The 18,547-nt window shown below is 42.1% G+C and overlaps 1 protein-coding gene across 3 annotated transcripts in view; it reads left to right on the forward strand.

The window, feature by feature from the left end:
• Window positions 1-18,101, forward strand: part of KLHL13 (kelch like family member 13) — an 80,914-nt gene extending 62,813 nt beyond the window's left edge. For all 3 annotated transcript variants that reach the window (XM_018558993.1, XM_018558992.1, XM_018558991.1), the window contains 2 exons: window positions 14,215-14,328; window positions 17,032-18,101. In XM_018558993.1, coding sequence (XP_018414495.1) covers window positions 14,215-14,328; window positions 17,032-17,519 — 602 coding nt within the window. In that variant the 3' untranslated portion in view covers window positions 17,520-18,101. The remainder of the gene's footprint in view (window positions 1-14,214; window positions 14,329-17,031) is intronic.
• Window positions 18,102-18,547: the final 446 nt, after the last annotated feature.

Below are 18,547 nucleotides of genomic sequence, written 5' to 3' on the forward strand. Positions count from 1 at the left end.
GGGCAGCGGAGCCTGGTAAACACATGGCAGGGGGAAACAAGAATCACTTCTATTGTAAAGCCGGCACCCGTCTTTAACCAGTTGACATCCGCGGTGTTAAACCCCTTTCCATCCAGGCCATTTTTCAGTATTCAGCGCTGCGGTACTTTGACTGACATTTATTCCGTCATGCAACGCTGTACTGAAACCCCCCCCTTTTTTATGTGACTTTTATTTTATTTTACTTTTTTATATGTTACTTTTGCTTCATCAGCTTCTTTTCTCTGGCTATAGCAGCCAGATGACTGACAGGTGAATGCGGAAGTGATGTAATACACATCACTTCTGCATTCACAGCCCGGACGGAGATCAGCAAGGAGCTGATCTCCTGTCCTCCTCCCCCGGTCCCGGGCCGCAGATGGGGTAGCGGATCCCGGGATTCAAGGTGAGGGGTCAGGGGAGGGAAAAAAAAAACCCGGGCGGGGCGGTGGAAACGAGCACATATAGACGATCGGCGGGCTATGGAGCCGCTGATCGCCTATATGTGAAACACCCGGTAACGGGTGTTTGCATTGGTCGGGTCTTTTCTGCCCGTGCGTGCCCGCTAGGGGGCGCGCGCGAGCAGAAAAAAAATGCCGTCTGCAGTGCCGTCCGTCCGTTTTTTTTACAACGGGCGGACGGCAAGTGGTTAAGGCAGTGATATGTACTGTACCTTGTGGTGCCTATGGTTACCCAATTATAGCAGTTTGTACAAGTTGATCTCTTGACAGGTCCACTTTAAAACCTTTAAAAGAGAACTATGGGGTGAGTGAATTACTCCCATCTTATAGTTCGGGCCGATGTGTGACATTGAAACTATCACAGGTCGGCTCGGTTGATCAGGGAAGCAAGTGAAAACATACCAGCGCTCACGCACTTCCCAATTATCTCCTTGCTCACTTTCCCGATCATCTCCCTGCAGAGCACAGTGACTGTCAGTCATCGCCCCCCCCCCCCAAAACATATAGAACCCCATAGTTCTCCTCTTTTAACTTTGAAATCATTGCATGGTTGTCAGCTTTAGCTGTGGGAAACATAATCCATGAACTACCAGTTTTTTCTAGCACAATGACTTGGATAAGCAGGGCATAATCAGCATTGCAGGAATTACCTTTTTACAGTAAGAGCCTGTCCACATTGCTGCTTGTTAAGGGAAAAAAAAAGCATGTGGTTTAATTATCCACTTTAAGTGCATTGTTATCATGTTTTGACATTTCCACTTATCTTTGTTATCTCTTAGGGGGTGAAGATACTGCCTGCATTTTAATGCATACATACATTTTACATTAACTTCTAATCATCACTGTGGCAGAAAGTCAAACTGCACCAAAATGTTGCTTGCAGGACTTTTACATTTAAAGCCCAACTCCAGTTGCAATTTTTTTAAAGATTTTAATAGATTAGATTTTTACTGCTGTATGCGATTCCATTAGGGAGGTTTCGTTCCACTTCCTATCCCAGTAACACCCAGTAACAGCAGTGGGGTTTAATGCAACAGATACAGACTACAATAAAAACCTCAGTTTCTAATCTTTCTCCACTGTACTAAAAAACACATTTTAATTGCTGTGTTCTTATTGCATAAATTGCACCAATATTTATTGTCCAACAATGCCCTTTAGAATGAGTTAGCTAAGAACTGTTTGCATTTGAACTGGCCATGTAACCTTAATGCAATTTCAAATTTCTGTTAGGTTAGGTGGTTGTTCAAATGCAGCGTTATTAAGGGTTACTCTACTTTGGGGTCGATGTCTTTACCAATTATGCACATGTTGAACAGAAAGAAAAGTACCTATGCAGACACTCCTTGCCTCATCATTGTCTTAGGCCTCATTCACACACAACGCAAGCAAAATTGTATATTGCGTATATACGAGCGTCTATGCGCATACAGGGTTGTGGAATTCGTATCGCCCGACGCCCGGGACATGTAGTTCCGGGTAAGTGGTTTTTGCACTGTTTTAGCCCTGCTACGGACAAGTAGCAGGACATATATACGAGCGTATATGTGTGCACTATATGCAATCCCAGAATGCATCACTCATAATGGAATTTCTAATGTGCTGTACGCATGTACGCGCGTATATGCGCGTAAACATGCGCATGTGCGCGTAAATACGCAGAAATACGCTGCCCTGACGCATCTGTTCCATTCTGTTTTTGCGCATATATACGCTACGCAAATATACGGCTCCATACGCGGCTATGTGTATGGAGCCATTCATTTGCATATGTTGCAATACGCGCGGCAGTGTGAATGAGGCCTTATGCAGTGGGTGTTTCTGAATGGGGCTCTGGAATTTAGCTATTTTCCTATTGCAAGTCGTTAAAATAATAGTTGTATTTCAGTGTTTGAACAGGAATTTGTTAAGAAAATGATCTTTCCTTTTTCGTCCTTCGTGCATTTCTTATGCAAGTTTTGGAGATGGGCCTCTTTCTACAGTTCCTAAATAATGTATAATACCTGAACAGTCAGCAAAATCCTGACTAGGTCTCTACTGCTTTGTGTGCACCTGCTTATTGATTTATGGGCCTTTGTGCTGTAATGTGCACATTGCTTCATTCTTGATTATCCCCTCAAGCTATAACAATGCCTTTGAAGCCTTTTTTTATTCCTACAAAACAGTGGTCTGCTCTGAATAGATATAAGGAAAAATCTCTTGGCACTAATCATTATTATTGTTGGTATTGTCCACCCAGTAGTGCTTTGTATTATTGATGGGTGCACAAAGTTCTGTTCAGGTAACGTCATTATTTTGCCAGGAAACACCATTGTGATGGGAATAGTGATCTGCTCCTGAACAAAATGGATGAGCAAGGTTCTGCAGAGACAGCAGCTTGCATAGCACACGGGGATCAGTGGCCCCTTATTTCTCAGCCTTTTTTCTGGCACATGGTAGCAAAAAGAATCTTGATAATTTGCTATGAAAACATTTCACTTCATTTTATGGGACACTGCAATGTTGACCTTCTAGGCAATATCTATATTGCGTATCGACAACCTAAATTTAGAAAATATATTAGAATACCTTTATTTTAAAAGCCGTCCTCTCTTCTCTAACGGTGGGTGTACACTGGTAGATTTTCATATGTACGCTCATGCCAGTAATCTTGTCAGAACATTCGATAATGCCATCTGAGACTTGGCCAATGTCATTCTAAATTTCACATACCCTGTTTGTGTTGCTCGTTCAAGAAAAATGTTCTGTCGTACTCCTCTTCTGATTTCTTTTTCTCATCTCTTTTTCTCATCTCTATAGTCAGAATTGATCGTTGATGTGACCCTATTAACTATTAGAAAATTGAGCAAATGTTCTATCAACCAATTTTTCGAACAAAATTCTGTGTGCACCACAGTGGTCAATCGTTACTATAGCATCTTTGTCACCTCTAACCAGTCTAAGCCATAATTCCCTCTCATAAACTTCATTTCCATCCACAGAACTGCCACTCCTTGGCTTTTTTTTGTTTTCCCCACTACTCTGAGTTAATTGAGAGAATGTTGTGAGTGAAAATCCCAGGAGATCATTTTGTTACTCGCCAACAATCATTACGTGGTCAAAATCACTGAGATAAAAATGTTCGTTCCATTCTGGTGTTCATTGTGAGCATTAAAGTGAAATTAAACCTTTGTTTTGTTTCTTGTTATGTTAGGAAGCCGACACTTACCTGAATTCACTTTTATTCCTCTTAAACATCATTTACTTAACCTCTACATCATTGGTCCTCAACCTGTGTAACCTCGGGACCCACATTTGATCCCTGGTCGTTAAGTCGCGACCCAAGTTGTCATGCACTGTAATGCACGGTGTTGCAGTACCGTGTGGGCGGGAAGTGCATTTGGGGTGTTATATGAATGGCAACGCAACAAACCTCCCACTCCAAAATGGGCAGTAGGTGTGATTGCATGGAAATCGCATGAGACTGTGTGAGTAATGGACTGTATTAGTGTGAACGGGCCCTTAAAAACGCTGACAGAAGCACAACCTATAATAATTGAAGTGGATCCTCAGCCAGGGGTCTATGCTGCTGTACTGTGAAGGACCTCCATCCATATGTGCATTGCTGGTACAGCTCCCTTGCGTGCCCGGTAGAGGTGTCGGGAGCCAGAATGTGACATCACTCCAGTCCAGGCACCTCTACAGGGCACGTAAGGGAGCAGTAAGTAAGACATATGTGGCTGGAGCTCCCTCACGGTCATACCCCCAGCCAACCCCACCTCAAGCTGACTGGTAACTGAAGCTCCTGACCTGCATATGCATTATGTTATGCAATGTGCTGCTGACACACGATTGGCTGATTAGATTGCTTGGTAGTTGTGTATCGTATGTATATTGTATATCCAGCAATCTTTTGACATCTGCTATCCACTCCTGGTGACAGTATGATACATTTAAGCACACGACAGACTTTAATATAATATCCCATATCTGTGTAATATAGATAGCCACTAGAAAGAAAAATGTGACAAAACATCAGTGTGATTGCCATATCAAAAAAACACTAATATGGACAAACGGAAAAATCAGTGTAGTTTTCCATTGTGTATTTTGTTCTCGGTCAGCTTGGTATAATGAATGGGTTGTGGACTAATGATTTTTGAGAGTGTAAGTAGTAGGCCGCATGGTACATGATCTCTCATTTCAGACGAGTGCCTTGTCATACAATATTCTGTTTTGAGTTTTCCTTTATTTGATAGGTATTTCCTATATTTATTATTCCCTAGAACAGATATACAAAGTCTTGTGCAAATTATGGGCAGATTGCTTTATTATGTACAGAATTTATAGTAAGTTTAAAACCGCTATTACAATTCTATGCACGGCAGGGAGAAATACACAAATGTGATTGTAAATTTCTCCCAATTGCTCAGTAGAGACCAAAGCACATGAACACAAGATAGATTATTTATTTTTTTGTAGCTTTTTATAAATCTCTTCCATTCTTTACTTGATTCTGTCCTGCTTTCGGGTAGCGTGTGTAAGAGACATTGAGGGGAATTTATCAAGGCTGGAGCAGAGAAAATCTTTCTTCAGTTGCTCAGGGCAACCAATAAGTATCTCTCTTCAGTTTGCTCAGGTAACATTTGACAATGAGACAGAGAAGCTGATTGGTTGCTATGCAAATCTGCTCCAGATTTTGTCTACTCCAGTTTTGGTAAATTCCCCCCATTGCAGTTCTGCCATACAAAATCATACGGCAGATTTACAAAATGTGGTAAAGGGTGTTTGTTGCCTATAGCAGCTTGGTAAAAGACATATATAGCAGATGGTAATATTATACTGTTGTTTTTGACGATTGATATGAACAAAACAGAAAAAAAAATTATGTGATTTTTGCAGCTGAGAATATTCAGTGTTTCTTTACTGTGTGTGTTTTATTGGGCTACATTTCAACAGTATTGTTACTGTTGCAAATTTCATTATACTGATCTAAGGATTATTTTTTTTGCCACTGGTTGCTGCTAGAACACAGGAGGATTGGTGTCCCACTGGCTTAAAGCCCATTTCCACCTTTGCAGAGGTATTTAAAAAGAAAAAAAGCATATGCCAGCAATGTACATGGAGTGTACATGAAGCAGGCATATGCACATAGAAACTTAAATTTTTTGTTGGCTTTCCTCTTCATATCCTGTGTGTGTGCAATGTGTGTATATTACAAATGAGCTCTCTGTGAGCTCATGTTTACAGACTGCTTTAAAATCCGACTTTGGCGTCAGACTGAATTTCCTGTGGATAAAATTTTGAATTTCTAGGGTTCAGGTCTAATAAAACCTCCAGTAGTGACATCTTCCATCACAGTATTCACCTCTGCCACTGCTGTATCACTGCCATTTCCACAATCAAAAAAAGGCGAGTGATAGAAAAATAATCGTTAGCTGCAGCCCTAGCGAGTGAGGACCTTTTGTATTAGAGAGAGCGGGTGGACCGAGCTGAGGACTCTGGCACCAAGATCTCATTGCAGGAGTCCCTAGGAGTGGGTTCCAGAACCAGACATGCTGTTGTTTAGTAGAATATGCACAGCTTTGGTATTTTTTGGCATTTGTACGGTGCTCTCAAACCGTAAATCAAATTAGATAGACTCTTAAGGTGGCCATACACTTTATAACCCTCGCAAGACTTTTGTCTTGCGAGGTTTTTAAAGTAATTTAAAAAAAACGTACAATCTGCCCATCTTGGTCAGGCTTCCGGTGACTGCAAACGGGCACTGTGCACACCGGCCTGTTCGGCAGTTGTTGAACAAGCAGACCACTAACTCGCCGAGAATCGTACAATTCCCGGCTGTTTTTCCAGCATGCTTGTTCAACGGAAGACGTGCGACCGTACAGTAGAAACGGTTGCACGCCTTCCATACACTTTGCGATTATCGTACGATCGCGGGATTTCCCGTGATTCTCGTACGATAATCGTACAGTGTATGGGCACACTTAGACTACCGTGTTTCCCTGAAAATAAGACACTGTCTTATTTATTAATTTCCCTGTTCCATTTATTTATTTATTTTTTAATTAATATAGAACACTTCATAAATTTGTGTGTCCATCTTTGCGCAGGGGCTAATCTTCTCTGTATCGTTCCAATTTTACCCTCCCTGCTCCATTTTAATATCTGTGTGTTGGGCCCATATATAACCAAACACACTTCGAGCTCAGACCAGTAGGTGTCAATGTCGGTAGATTCAGAGATACTAGTTCTATGAAGCTCATCTAAGACCCCATTCACACCTAGCGACATACCTTTTGCAGCGGATCCGCACGGCCGGGATAGCGCGACTTTCGGGGCGACGTTCCAGCGACGGTAGCGCGACCTTCCCCGTCGGGCTCCATAGAAAAAAAGCAAAATCCGCAGAAAAAAGGGTCCGGTAGAAGCGACTTGCGACCGCGACGAGCGACGCGCGACATGGAGTTAAGACAGCTCCATTGAATAACATTGGCCGGCGACTTCTCGCGATATCGCGCGGCAAAAATGCGCGATATCGCGGCGGAAATCGCGCGACAATTCGCTATATGTGAACGGGGCCTAAGGAAGGAAACCTCTCTATTATGTCTATAGTTTAAGTTCTTTAACGGCTGTTTTTTTTTATCTCAAGATGATACTTTTTTTATCAAAACATTCATTTCACTGACATATTGTGTAAATACACATGGCATAGTTAATTTACATATAGAGTGCCTGCAACAATACATTTACAATGATCCTCTGCTAACATGAATGGGTTAAATGATCCCTAGTACAGGGCTACATACAGATCATTTAATACATTCATGTTATTATAATTGTAAATGTATTGTCTGCACTGTATTAGCAGTATATACTCTATATAGAGTATATACTGCTAATACAGTGCAGACAATACATATAAAAAATGGGCTGAAAATCTCGGCTTATACTCGAGTATATACGGTAAACACCAAACGTCTTTATTGCTCATATATTGTTTTATGAATCCATAACTGATTCCTTTTTCTATATTTAAAAAAATCAGAATTAATACCCACCAGAATGTAGCTCTGTTTTAAAGAATTCCTACTTTCTCAAATCCCCTTCAATAATTCAACTGATCCATGCAGTAAAACGTAGTTGATTGTAGAAGTGAAAGTACACTCAAATCAATATTGATAATTAAATATATTGCATACTAGCCTGCCTGCTCTGTAGTTATCACATTCAGTCATTGCTTTACTGATTCAGTCCACTCTCCTCCCTCTGTGCCTTTTGTCAGTAATCTGGCAATCCTAACCACTGTTTGTAATGAAGCGGAAGAATTTACAGGCCCATGCATTGTGAGCTCCTTGTTTTCTCCTGCATATAGTGCAGGGTGTCTGTTGTTGTAAAAGCAAATATCATTACTGAAGGTGGTCATACCTTTAGTAATGGTTTCCATTTAGAAATTGTACGCAAACGGGCTTACGAACGGAAATCGAACAGTTGATGGTACGTTGCCGATTTTACATTTTTGATGTTGGGATTGAAATTTTTCGATCGGTCAGGTTGGATAATTTTTCGTTGACCGAATAAAAATTGATGAATCAGTGGGGTTTTCGTTCGTCAAAAATCGTAGCAAGAACAGCACATGCGCAAAAGAAAATTTATTTCCATCGTTCGGCAAAAATTGGCGGGTTAGTATGGCTAATGAACAATTTGCGAAATCTACATTTGACTATGCTTGATGATGGGGTATTCGAAATATAATGGAATGAGGGTTCCTGGCAGAAACGAAAATTTCCGTCTGAAAATCTACTAGTTTAAGGTAGAGCTGCAGCTAACGATTATTTTCAAAATCGATTAGTTGGACGATTATTAAGTTCGATTAATCGGTTAATCGGATAAAAAAATTAAATAATACTAGTAGATTTTCAGACGGACATTTTCGTTTCTGCCAGGAACCCTCATTCCATTATAGCTCGAACATGTGAAAACCAATAATTGCCTATGGGCATGGTTCCCACCTGGGCGTTTTACAGCGCATAGGAACACGCTGTAAAACGCCATACTCCCAAAGAAGTACTGGAGCTTCTTTGGGGCGTATTTGCCGCGCGTATCCAATAGGATACAGCCGGATAGCCCTCGGAAACGGCGGCAAACGCGCATATTCCGTACACCCAGGTGTGAACCCAGCCTTAGTTTCACATTGAAACAAGTTTTTGAAGTTTGGATGTGATTGGCGATAATGGAAGCAGACAGAGGAAGTTCAGGTTAATCAACTTTTGAGGTGGTCTCTGCCTTCCTGCAGCAGTGGATTACAGAGAACTCTGATCAAGGTAACTTGAATACATTTCTAGTTGTAGTGAAATTTCAGTTTTTGCTGTATTGTATCCGTAGCTCACTAGTTACCCCGAATTGTTCTTACGCAGTAATGAAACCTCTGCATGCTTTACTTTTATATGAATTGACCCCCAAGTGCATACATTTGGTATATGTGGTGGCAGCTTACTTGAACGTTTACAATTATGAAAACTGTTGTTCGAGACTGTGGGAATTCTTCTAAAAATGAATTCTGAGGTTTTGCTGTTTGCCAGAACCCTTTAATCGGCAATGGATGAAGCTAGTTAGGCCTGTTGATGCACAGGAGTGTGTCAGACAGTCGTTAATTGAAGACATGCATTGTTTCTGCCTCATGAACTATATTGATTCTACTTAGAGTGAATTTCCCTTTGCCAGTTTTTTATTTAATAGGTAGTAGTTCCTCAACTAAGACTGTCATTCTCATGTGTATCAGCAAACTGCACTTGAGTTACGAAAACCGGGCTTTACGGGTCAGCTAACAAAATACTCATATTTGCTACAAGCCTCCTAAATAAAGCTCGTAAAATGAGTTTTTTTATGGCTTGCAATGTCTTTCAAATGCACTTTATATCTTAGGGATTTCTTTATTGCACCGTTACTTATATTTTGTCAACTCTCCACATATCTTTTATTTATGTACATACACAAATCACACAGGCAGCCAGAGTGCTAGTTGTTTTTCTTCTTCATTGAAGAATGCCAACTTGGTTCCATGATCGGCCAGGCACCTGTGAATGAGCCGTTGGAGGGGAAGCGGACACTCTTTATGATTAGGGCTGCAGTGTTCTATGCACGGTTGAGTAATCTGGGTAAACATGGAATAAGAAGCATAGTTCATGTGCGTTTATATTATATAGGAGTTCTTAACAACTAGATTGGGATTTATTTTTCACACATTATTGTGTAGATGTTAGGAGACAGATTTGGATAATATTTTGTGTGACACTTTGGTTTACAGCGCGACACCATTATTTTAATTTTAATAATGGAATTCGAAGATTTAAATTATAACTTATACTCTATCATTACCTCTGATCCAATAATAACCGCTGTCCCTCTGCTGTGCCATCAGTCATCTTCATGTAGTGGAAGGGTGGGAAACAGAGACTGTTTAATTCAGTTTGATCTAGGCTCTGTATTAGCTAATCTACCATTGTAGGGAAAATTGGTAAAAGTGTTTAAAATACATGTTCAACCCTTTACAAAATTAACCCAGGCCTTTTCCCTGGCTTCTCAATACATTTAGTTCTGTCCTCTGGCCTTATTTTCTGCCTGATTCTCAATCCCGTCTGGCTGGTAGACTGGTCCCCAGCCTCTTCTTCCCCAGGTTCCAGTGGTCTAAGCCCTGCTGATGTAATTACATATAATGCAGGTCTTTTCACCTGCATTTTTAGATGTGAGGACGCTGCATAACATTCCACAGCTGGAGCACAGGGGGGAGAGAGGTGAGCACACACCGTATCTTCTGGATGCCAGCCCCTAGACCAAAACAAGCTATTAAACCTTGCATTGCAGAGGTAGCCACACTGTAAGGGATCATTCTTATAATAACTGAAGTTCTTCTGTAAGCTGGCCACCCAGAGCTCAAAACCTATGCTGTTAGTGACCCTGCCTGCACATTCAGTTCTAGAAAAGTTGATTTTTCAATCGACTTCTGTTGATGGAGCCAAGTAAAAAATGATCAGCTGAATGGTCCCTGCATCCCATCAGATGCCGTTACTGTCAGTTATCCTGACAGTGGTCAGAATACAAAAGCCTGACAGGGTAATCCGTCTATTTTTTTTTTCTCTTTTCTTTAGCATTGTTGGAGAAATCCATTTGTTTTCTGTCACTCAGCCTATGCGTGTATGGCCAGCTTTAGGCCTGGTTCACACCTGGTTGTTTTACAGCGATGTAAAACGCCCAGCAAGTGAAATTCCATTATTTCCTATGGGCATGGTTCCCACCTGGGCATATTTCAGCACGTAGGAACGCGCTGAAAAACTCCCTACGCCCAAAGGAGCTTCTTTGGGGCGTATTTTCCACGCGTATCCATTAGGATTCAGCTGGATAGCCCTCGTAAACACGCGTTTGTTGCGCGTTTTGTTGACCGCAAATCGCGGTTCAATGCGCGTAAAATGCACATATTACAAACGCCCAAGTGTGAACCCAGCCTAAGTCTGCAGTGTGTGTAATCGGATTTCCCTGATACGTCACACAGCATCCACCATCAATTGTTATTGTATGGTTCTAGTTTTCCTCAGCTCCTTATTTTAGAACTTGCTTTTCTAAAGCAGAGGGATTGTCCTTTTAATACAGGGGCTGTCATTTTTAAGGATATTAATTGGCTACCTGGCTCCTGGGGTTTGTCCAATGCTTCTCTAATGTAAACATTAACTTGACATTTTACATTTGCAAGAATTGTATGATGCAACCTTGTGCTCAGATCAACATACTAATGTTTATCAATTTCCCTCTCACCTCTTCTGTAATGATTTCTTCCTCTTTGTGCTCCCTCTGTCACCCAGTGACTGCTGTCTCTGAACATTGAATGCTAAATTCTATGCCGACTCTTGCCAGCTCTCACAGACTGTGAATGGGAGGAGGCAGACGCTGTATAAAGCAAGGTTCATTTCTATACTGGGCAGTCTTGAGTGACTAATGCATTCTTTTCATTCTCTTCTACCAATTCTTTTTGTGAACTGTGGCAAAGATCTCTTTGCAACACCTTGTACAGAAGCCAGTCTCCAGAGATGGTTTAAGATGTCCTGTGGCCAAATGCTGTAACACTTCACCCCGTACATATTCCACCATACATATTTTTAGTGTTTTAATGTGTTGAAAAAAGAGCCTACTGTATGTTTGGGCTTATGACATTTTATAAAAGAGAAGGAAGGGCTTGTTCACACCATGTCTGGATCATGTCTAGATCTGAACAGCTTGTTTCCGGACCAAAAAAGCATCTCAATGTATCCCTATGGTATTTCTGGGCTCTGTTCACACCAGCGCAGTCCATTCCGGACCAGACAAAAAAATACTGCTGGCCTTATTTTCTCTGGTCTGGAATGCACTGGAACACATGGAAATGCATGCATGCACACTGGAACACACTGGACCCCACCTGAAAGCCCATTTTGAGCTAGAAAAAAAAAAACAGACATTTTCTGTCACACAGATTTTCTGTCACGCAATGCACCGCATTCCAGATCTGGTCCATAAAATGGTGTAAACCTGGCCTAAAACCAGACTTTTTTTTTTTTTCTTTGTAGCTTTAGTCATCTTTTGAGTCCTAGAAGGACATTTATTATTGTACTGCCTGCTATTTGCAGACAGCACAGAACTGCACCCAGGAAAGATCCCGACAATATTGTACACCCCGTACCCTCATTTATAGCTGGCGCTGCCTCTCTAGAGACACAGCCAGCTGTGCCTGCCCCCTCCCTTGTCTGTCCCTCCAATGAGTACTGGAGGAACAGAGGGGGGGGGGTGGAATCCCTGCAGGGAGCAGTGACTGACAGTCATCACTCTGCAGGGAGAAGATTATGACCTGAGAGATCCATGGTTCATGATCATTCAGCTCTCAATCTAGAACCAGCTGTGCCTACCCCCTCCCTTGTCTGTCCCTCCAATGAGTACTCGAACAGAGGGGGGGGGAGGGGATCCCTGCAGGGAGCAGTGACTGACAGTCATCACTCTGCAGGGAGAAGACCATGACCTGAGCGATCCGTGGTTCATGATCATTCAGCTCTCAATCTAGAGAAGCTGGTGTTCTTTAGTCCAGAAGATCAGACAGGCCGGTTGTGATTTCAGTTCAGCAAAAGCTTTGTGCTGTTCTCTACAATATTGGAAAATGTGTATGTATTGCAGAGAAATATATACCAAATGAGGGGTTTTTTTCGTGCCCGGACATGCACTTTTACCCCTCTATCCAATAAGGGGTACTCTGACTGGCCAAGGCAGATAGTGAGTTGGTAGGGATTACCCTGAGGTATGAGAATTCCGATACTTAGTAACCAATTGAAACCTGGAGAACAGGGCCACACAAAGAAAGCCAAGATAATACCACCTTGTGGGTTGGATGCTAAAACTTGTTAGCTTTTTTGGAAAAAGTTCTGCATAAGAGCAGCTATGACAAGGTGACTGCCATTGCTTGTTGCTTTTTAGTTGTGCTTGCTCTAGTGTTGGTGCCCTTAAAGGAGAACTATGGGGTTAGGGCTTTTCCCCATAATTCTCCTTAGGGTAACGGGAGGACACAAACTAGCGTCCTCCCATCACCCTAAGCTCAGTATACCGTGGGCTACAGCTCGCGGTATACTGAGACGCCGCAGCTGAAGCGCATCCCGACAATTATGTCTGGATCCGCCCAGCTGCGTGAGTGACAGCTGGCTCTGCCTATCTAGAGGCAGAGCCAGCTGTACCCGCCCCCTCCCTTATGCGTTCCACCAGTCAGCGCTGGAGATAAAAGGAACTTGTTAGCTTTTTTGGAAAAAGTTCTGCATAAGAGCAGCTATGACAAGGTGACTGCCATTGCTTGTTGCTTTTTAGTTGTGCTTGCTCTAGTGTTGGTGCCCTTAAAGGAGAACTATGGGGTTAGGGCTTTTCCCCATAATTCTCCTTAGGGTAACGGGAGGACACAAACTAGCGTCCTCCCATCACCCTAAGCTCAGTATACCGTGGGCTACAGCTCGCGGTATACTGAGACGCCGCAGCTGAAGCGCATCCCGACAATTATGTCTGGATCCGCCCAGCTGCGTGAGTGACAGCTGGCTCTGCCTATCTAGAGGCAGAGCCAGCTGTACCCGCCCCCTCCCCCATCCATTCCGCCAGTCAGCGCTGGAGGATCGGAGCAGGGAGGGAGGAATCCAGCTACTCCCCTGTCACGACAGGATCAAGAAGTGAGCGAACGCCGGTATGTGTTCGCTCACTTCCCGATCTACTGAAGCGACCTGTGACAGTTTCATTGTCACAGGTCGGCTAGAACTATGAGGTGAGTGAAAAGCACTCCTCATAGTTCTCCTTTTAAGGACTGTGAATTGCTGTCATTGAACAAGGAAATGGCTAATTGAAGGGCTTTTCCCTCAAGTCAGTAAATTTAGTTTCCTGACCCTTTTTGCAGTGCTGATCGTCACGGTTTCCATAGTGCTTTCAATGGAACTGCACAGTTTTGGATGTTTTTAATTGCATTTCGGTGCTGAAACGCAATTAAAACCGCCCAATACCGCCCTTTAAAAATCTGCGGGGAAACCGTGCTGATCTGCAACCGCCCTGGTGTGAATGGGGCCTTATTGTGGGTAGCTGCTCTTAAGCTGTATGTTTTTAGTTTTGAACAATTTAAATGACTGACAGGGTCACTTTAATGTGCAAATATATAGCTGATGAATGCTGTGATGTGTTTTTGTTGCTTCTAATAATTGTTTTTTGTTCCATGCAGCCACCGTAGAGTGTTACAACCCCAGAACAAATGAATGGAACTATGTTGCGAAAATGAATGAGCCCCACTATGGCCATGCGGGGACTGTATTCGGTGGACTCATGTACATTTCAGGTAACTGTATTCAACATTTTATGTAATTATTGGCTTTGGTGTTTTGGATTTGTGTGCCATTGTACTTTTTTAACCTTTACGAAACCTTAGACCTAGACTGGCAGTATGACAGCTCTTGCATTAGGTGGATGAGCTGCTTTGTCATTGAATATGTATGGATTACTAAGAGGTTGATTCTCCCCTTTAACAGAGATCAGGTGAGCAGAGGCTTGGGATTTTGGTAATGTAGCAGTGGCTCCAGCACTAGAAGTGACCCTTTCCTTTGTGCATGCAGAAAATCAGTTTTCCTTTTACTTCCCCTCTTCTCCAGTAGCATTTACTCATCTTTTCTTGCTCCTGTGGTTTGTTTAGCTATGGGGGCAGGGAAAAAAGCCTGTTCTAAACAGAGTTGCCATAGCTTACACAGGGCTGTGGGCTCCTTCCCTGTCCCCAAAGCTGTGGCCAAACAATGAAGTACCAGCACTGTCTCATGGGAGAAGGAGTGAGCCCCATGTTTATCCATAACCATTGTCAAGTAATTTGCTTCACCTCCGGGTGCTGAATGTGGTGGCATCCCTCATCCCCTCCCCCCATATCCCTGGTAGCAACACTGGCCATAGAAGTACGAATAGTGAAATTTAACACTAGTCAGACCAACACACATTTTCAAAGGCTGTGGAGAGCCAAAAGAACAGAGAAACGCTGCACAGGCTCTGGGTTTTCCTATAGTGTAAACTGCTGAAGGGGTTGGTGGAGGCCAAAATTGAGATTTCCATTTTAAATGCCCCAAAATAAAACTGTTGCATTCCTGCAGACACCTCCTTGGTTCTTGCTTTTTAATTGCTAGCCCAGATTTCACAGCAGTAGTAATTTAAAAAGCAAATATATGACTTTACTTGGTGGGAAAAATGAAGTGACACTTTAAAGAGAACCTGTTAGATTCAAATTATATTTTTTTAACCACACATGTACTAGTTGAAGAGACGGAGACCAAGACAACTGCAGAAACATATCACCATCACAGTCAAGACGTACAAGCCCTTTGTTGGCGATTCAGCTTGCTGTTTAGGGTGGAATTGACCTTTTAATACTCTACGTTTCCTTAATGCCTAGAAAGTAGCTGAAGTGAGCAGAATATTAATGTATGGCTTGGACGAGCCTCTGTATTAGATTAAACATCTTACTTCTCTAATTGGGAAAGACTGCTGCTGCTTTATCCTGACAATATTACAGAGATCAGAAATATAAATGTCTAGCAATAATTTTTTTTTAATAAGAAAAGAGAAAATGGTTATGAATTCCAGAGACCTCTGATAACAGTGATGGAATTCTCTAAATAATGCAATCAGGGCATTAAGATATTTATCTTTTAAATATGTATTATTGCTCTCTGGATTTAGATAGGATTCTATTATTCATGCAAAACCACTAGGTAAAGCCTTCAGCGTCTTGTCATAAATGAGATTAAATCCATAGATGTTCCATCCCCATTTTGCCTGCAACAGTCTGACTTTTCGAGATGCTCTCCGATATACATTGAACAAAGCATGTGTAAGTGGTCCTTATTTGTGTCAAGCAGAGCGGCTCATCACAGACAGAATATTCATTTCACAATGAAGAAGTCAATACACCACAGCTGCAGCTGTACTGCCCTCTTCATAGTGGCCTAATCGCAGGGAGATGGATGCCCTTCCTGTGATCAGCATTCCCTTCCTGAATGTACATGAACAGGATTTCTGTTCTACATTTAATGTACGCCACATATTCTCATGGTAATTGTTACTTGCCTGGAGAACAGACACGTGCTGAATGGCTTCCTTTATGCAGGGATACAGACACTGAAAACAGTGGCGTAACCAGAGTTATGGGCGCCAGTGCCCCCCCGGTTGTTACGCCACTGACTGAAAACAGGATAACTTTTCCTTATATTTGCTCCCTGCTTTGCTAGGATATTTTTATTTATTGAAGGGGCTGCCGAGAGCTAAGCAGTATTTACCTTACAAAAGTTCAACTGTAACCAAACCTTTTTTTTTTGGCTTTAATTCTCTTTTGGGTCACAGGATAACATTTACTGATTTTACTCGTGTGACCCAAAGTCAGCATTATAGTGGGCTACTGCGAACAGCGCAAAGCCTGTTCACACAAGCCAGCGCAAAGCCTGTTCACACAAAGCCAGGATCACTCCCACCGCTGATTGACAGGTGACTCCAAATGCTGAAGAGTCTGACATGGGTTGCACCGCTTATATAGAGCAAAGCTAGGAGAAATGGCTGACGGAGAGGTGAGTATAACAAAAAAAGGCACTAAAGGTGTAATGTTATACCCAATCATAGTCAGGTCATGTTAGACTTTTTTCATCTAGTCCTTTTTTGTCTACTACTTCAACTTTGACTTGTAGCAATGTGTTTAAAAAGCACTTCCTAACAGCAGCTGTGTAAGCCCGGTGAGTTTTCTGTGAGGATGGGAGCACAGTGTACGGTGTAAAACCCACTTCGGTGTCTGCTGGGATTTTGATTTATTAAATATAATTTACTGTGGTGTGGATAAGCCGTAATAAGCACACTGTTGGACTGTTATGAACTTTTGATTGATCCAAGGACACTTTTTTTACACACGGTTTATTTTTCTATTTTCATTCACTAATCAAATGAAGCAAGAGCTGTGATTGGAGTGAAACCCAATATATGACTTATACAATAACTTGTATTATGGTATTCATTTCAGGTGGAATTACGCATGACACTTTCCAGAAGGAACTGATGTCCTTCGACCCAGATACAGACAAATGGACTCAGAAAGCTCCTATGACAACGGTTCGCGGCTTGCACTGCATGTGCACCGTGGGAGACAGACTTTATGTCATTGGTGGCAATCATTTCAGAGGAACTAGTGATTACGATGATGTCCTCAGCTGCGAGTACTACTCTCCGTCTTTGGACCAGTGGACTCCAATTGCGGCAATGTTACGTGGACAAAGTGACGTTGGAGTTGCAGTTTTTGAGAACAAAATTTATGTTGTTGGAGGATATTCTTGGAACAATAGGTGTATGGTTGAAATTGTCCAGAAGTATGACCCCGAAAAAGATGAATGGCACAAAGTATTTGATCTACCGGAATCCCTTGGGGGTATCCGGGCTTGTACTCTAACAGTTTTTCCACCGGAGGACAACAGTTGTTCACCATCTCGGGAATCCCCGCTCTCAGCACCTTGAAAACCGATGTCGTAATACCTTTGCACTGCAGCAAAATGGATATTTTTTTGTTCCATTTCCTTGATCAAGACCTCAGCCAACCGGAATTGGCAGATCCTCTTCTGTAATGAATTTTGTACTATTCATTTTGGCTTAGGTTATTTATCAGGAATTGTTTATTTAAAGTTGCTAGATGTTCAGTAGAATAAAATTCACTTGACTCAGTTAGGTACGATGGGGTTCCTTGGTATGCGAAATTAAGAGGTTGTTTAAAACACGCCTCTGTTTGCCCCTTTTATGAAGTCTTTTCAGTTTAAAATTGGATATGTAACAATATCGAGTTCAGGTGAAATATGACCCTCTACGCATTTATTTAAGCACTTTCTCAAGTGTCCTTCAAAAGAGCCAATAGCAACAATGAAAGGGATCTAATAACAGCAATCAACTGTTTCTCTGTCCAACATTTGCAAATGGATTATTTTTTGGCAGCTGGCATTGCTTTCTGTTTAGAATTGTCATGTTAATAGTTGAGCTCATTGTAGTTTCTTTTAATAATTATGTACATGTAATAGACGATCCTCTGGCTTGAAGTGATTGCAGGACAGTAAGGTATTTAGAGGATAATTCCACTTTACCAGGCAAATTTAGGGTCTCTTGACCGTGCTGACCAAGTGGGATTTAAAATACAGAGCGCAGGACTATGCTGCTGTGTCCAGTGTACGGATAATACACTTGTCACTGTGGAGGGGAAGGAGCGTTTGCTCCAAGGTTAGAGAGGTGGGGGGAAGATTGATGGGGGGTAATTCCATTTTCCCAAATTCACGTGGAAAAGTGCAATTAGCCTTTTCAGTGTTGGTTCTTTTTCCAGGAAAACTGGTAAGTGTGTGTGCATACAGTAGGTTTCCCTTCTCATACAACTCCAAGTTTTAATTGGAACTTAAAATGTAATATATTGCAACTTACCAGCCCTTAGGTGTGGTTGGCTGCATTAGTTTCTCCTAATAGTCCCGTGAATATCACCCTTCCTGTCCTAGGGTGGCTATGCTCAC

This window comes from Nanorana parkeri, unplaced genomic scaffold (genome assembly GCF_000935625.1).
Source record: "Nanorana parkeri isolate BGI_ZX_2015 unplaced genomic scaffold, ASM93562v1 scaffold373, whole genome shotgun sequence".
NCBI lineage: Eukaryota > Metazoa > Chordata > Amphibia > Anura > Dicroglossidae > Nanorana > Nanorana parkeri.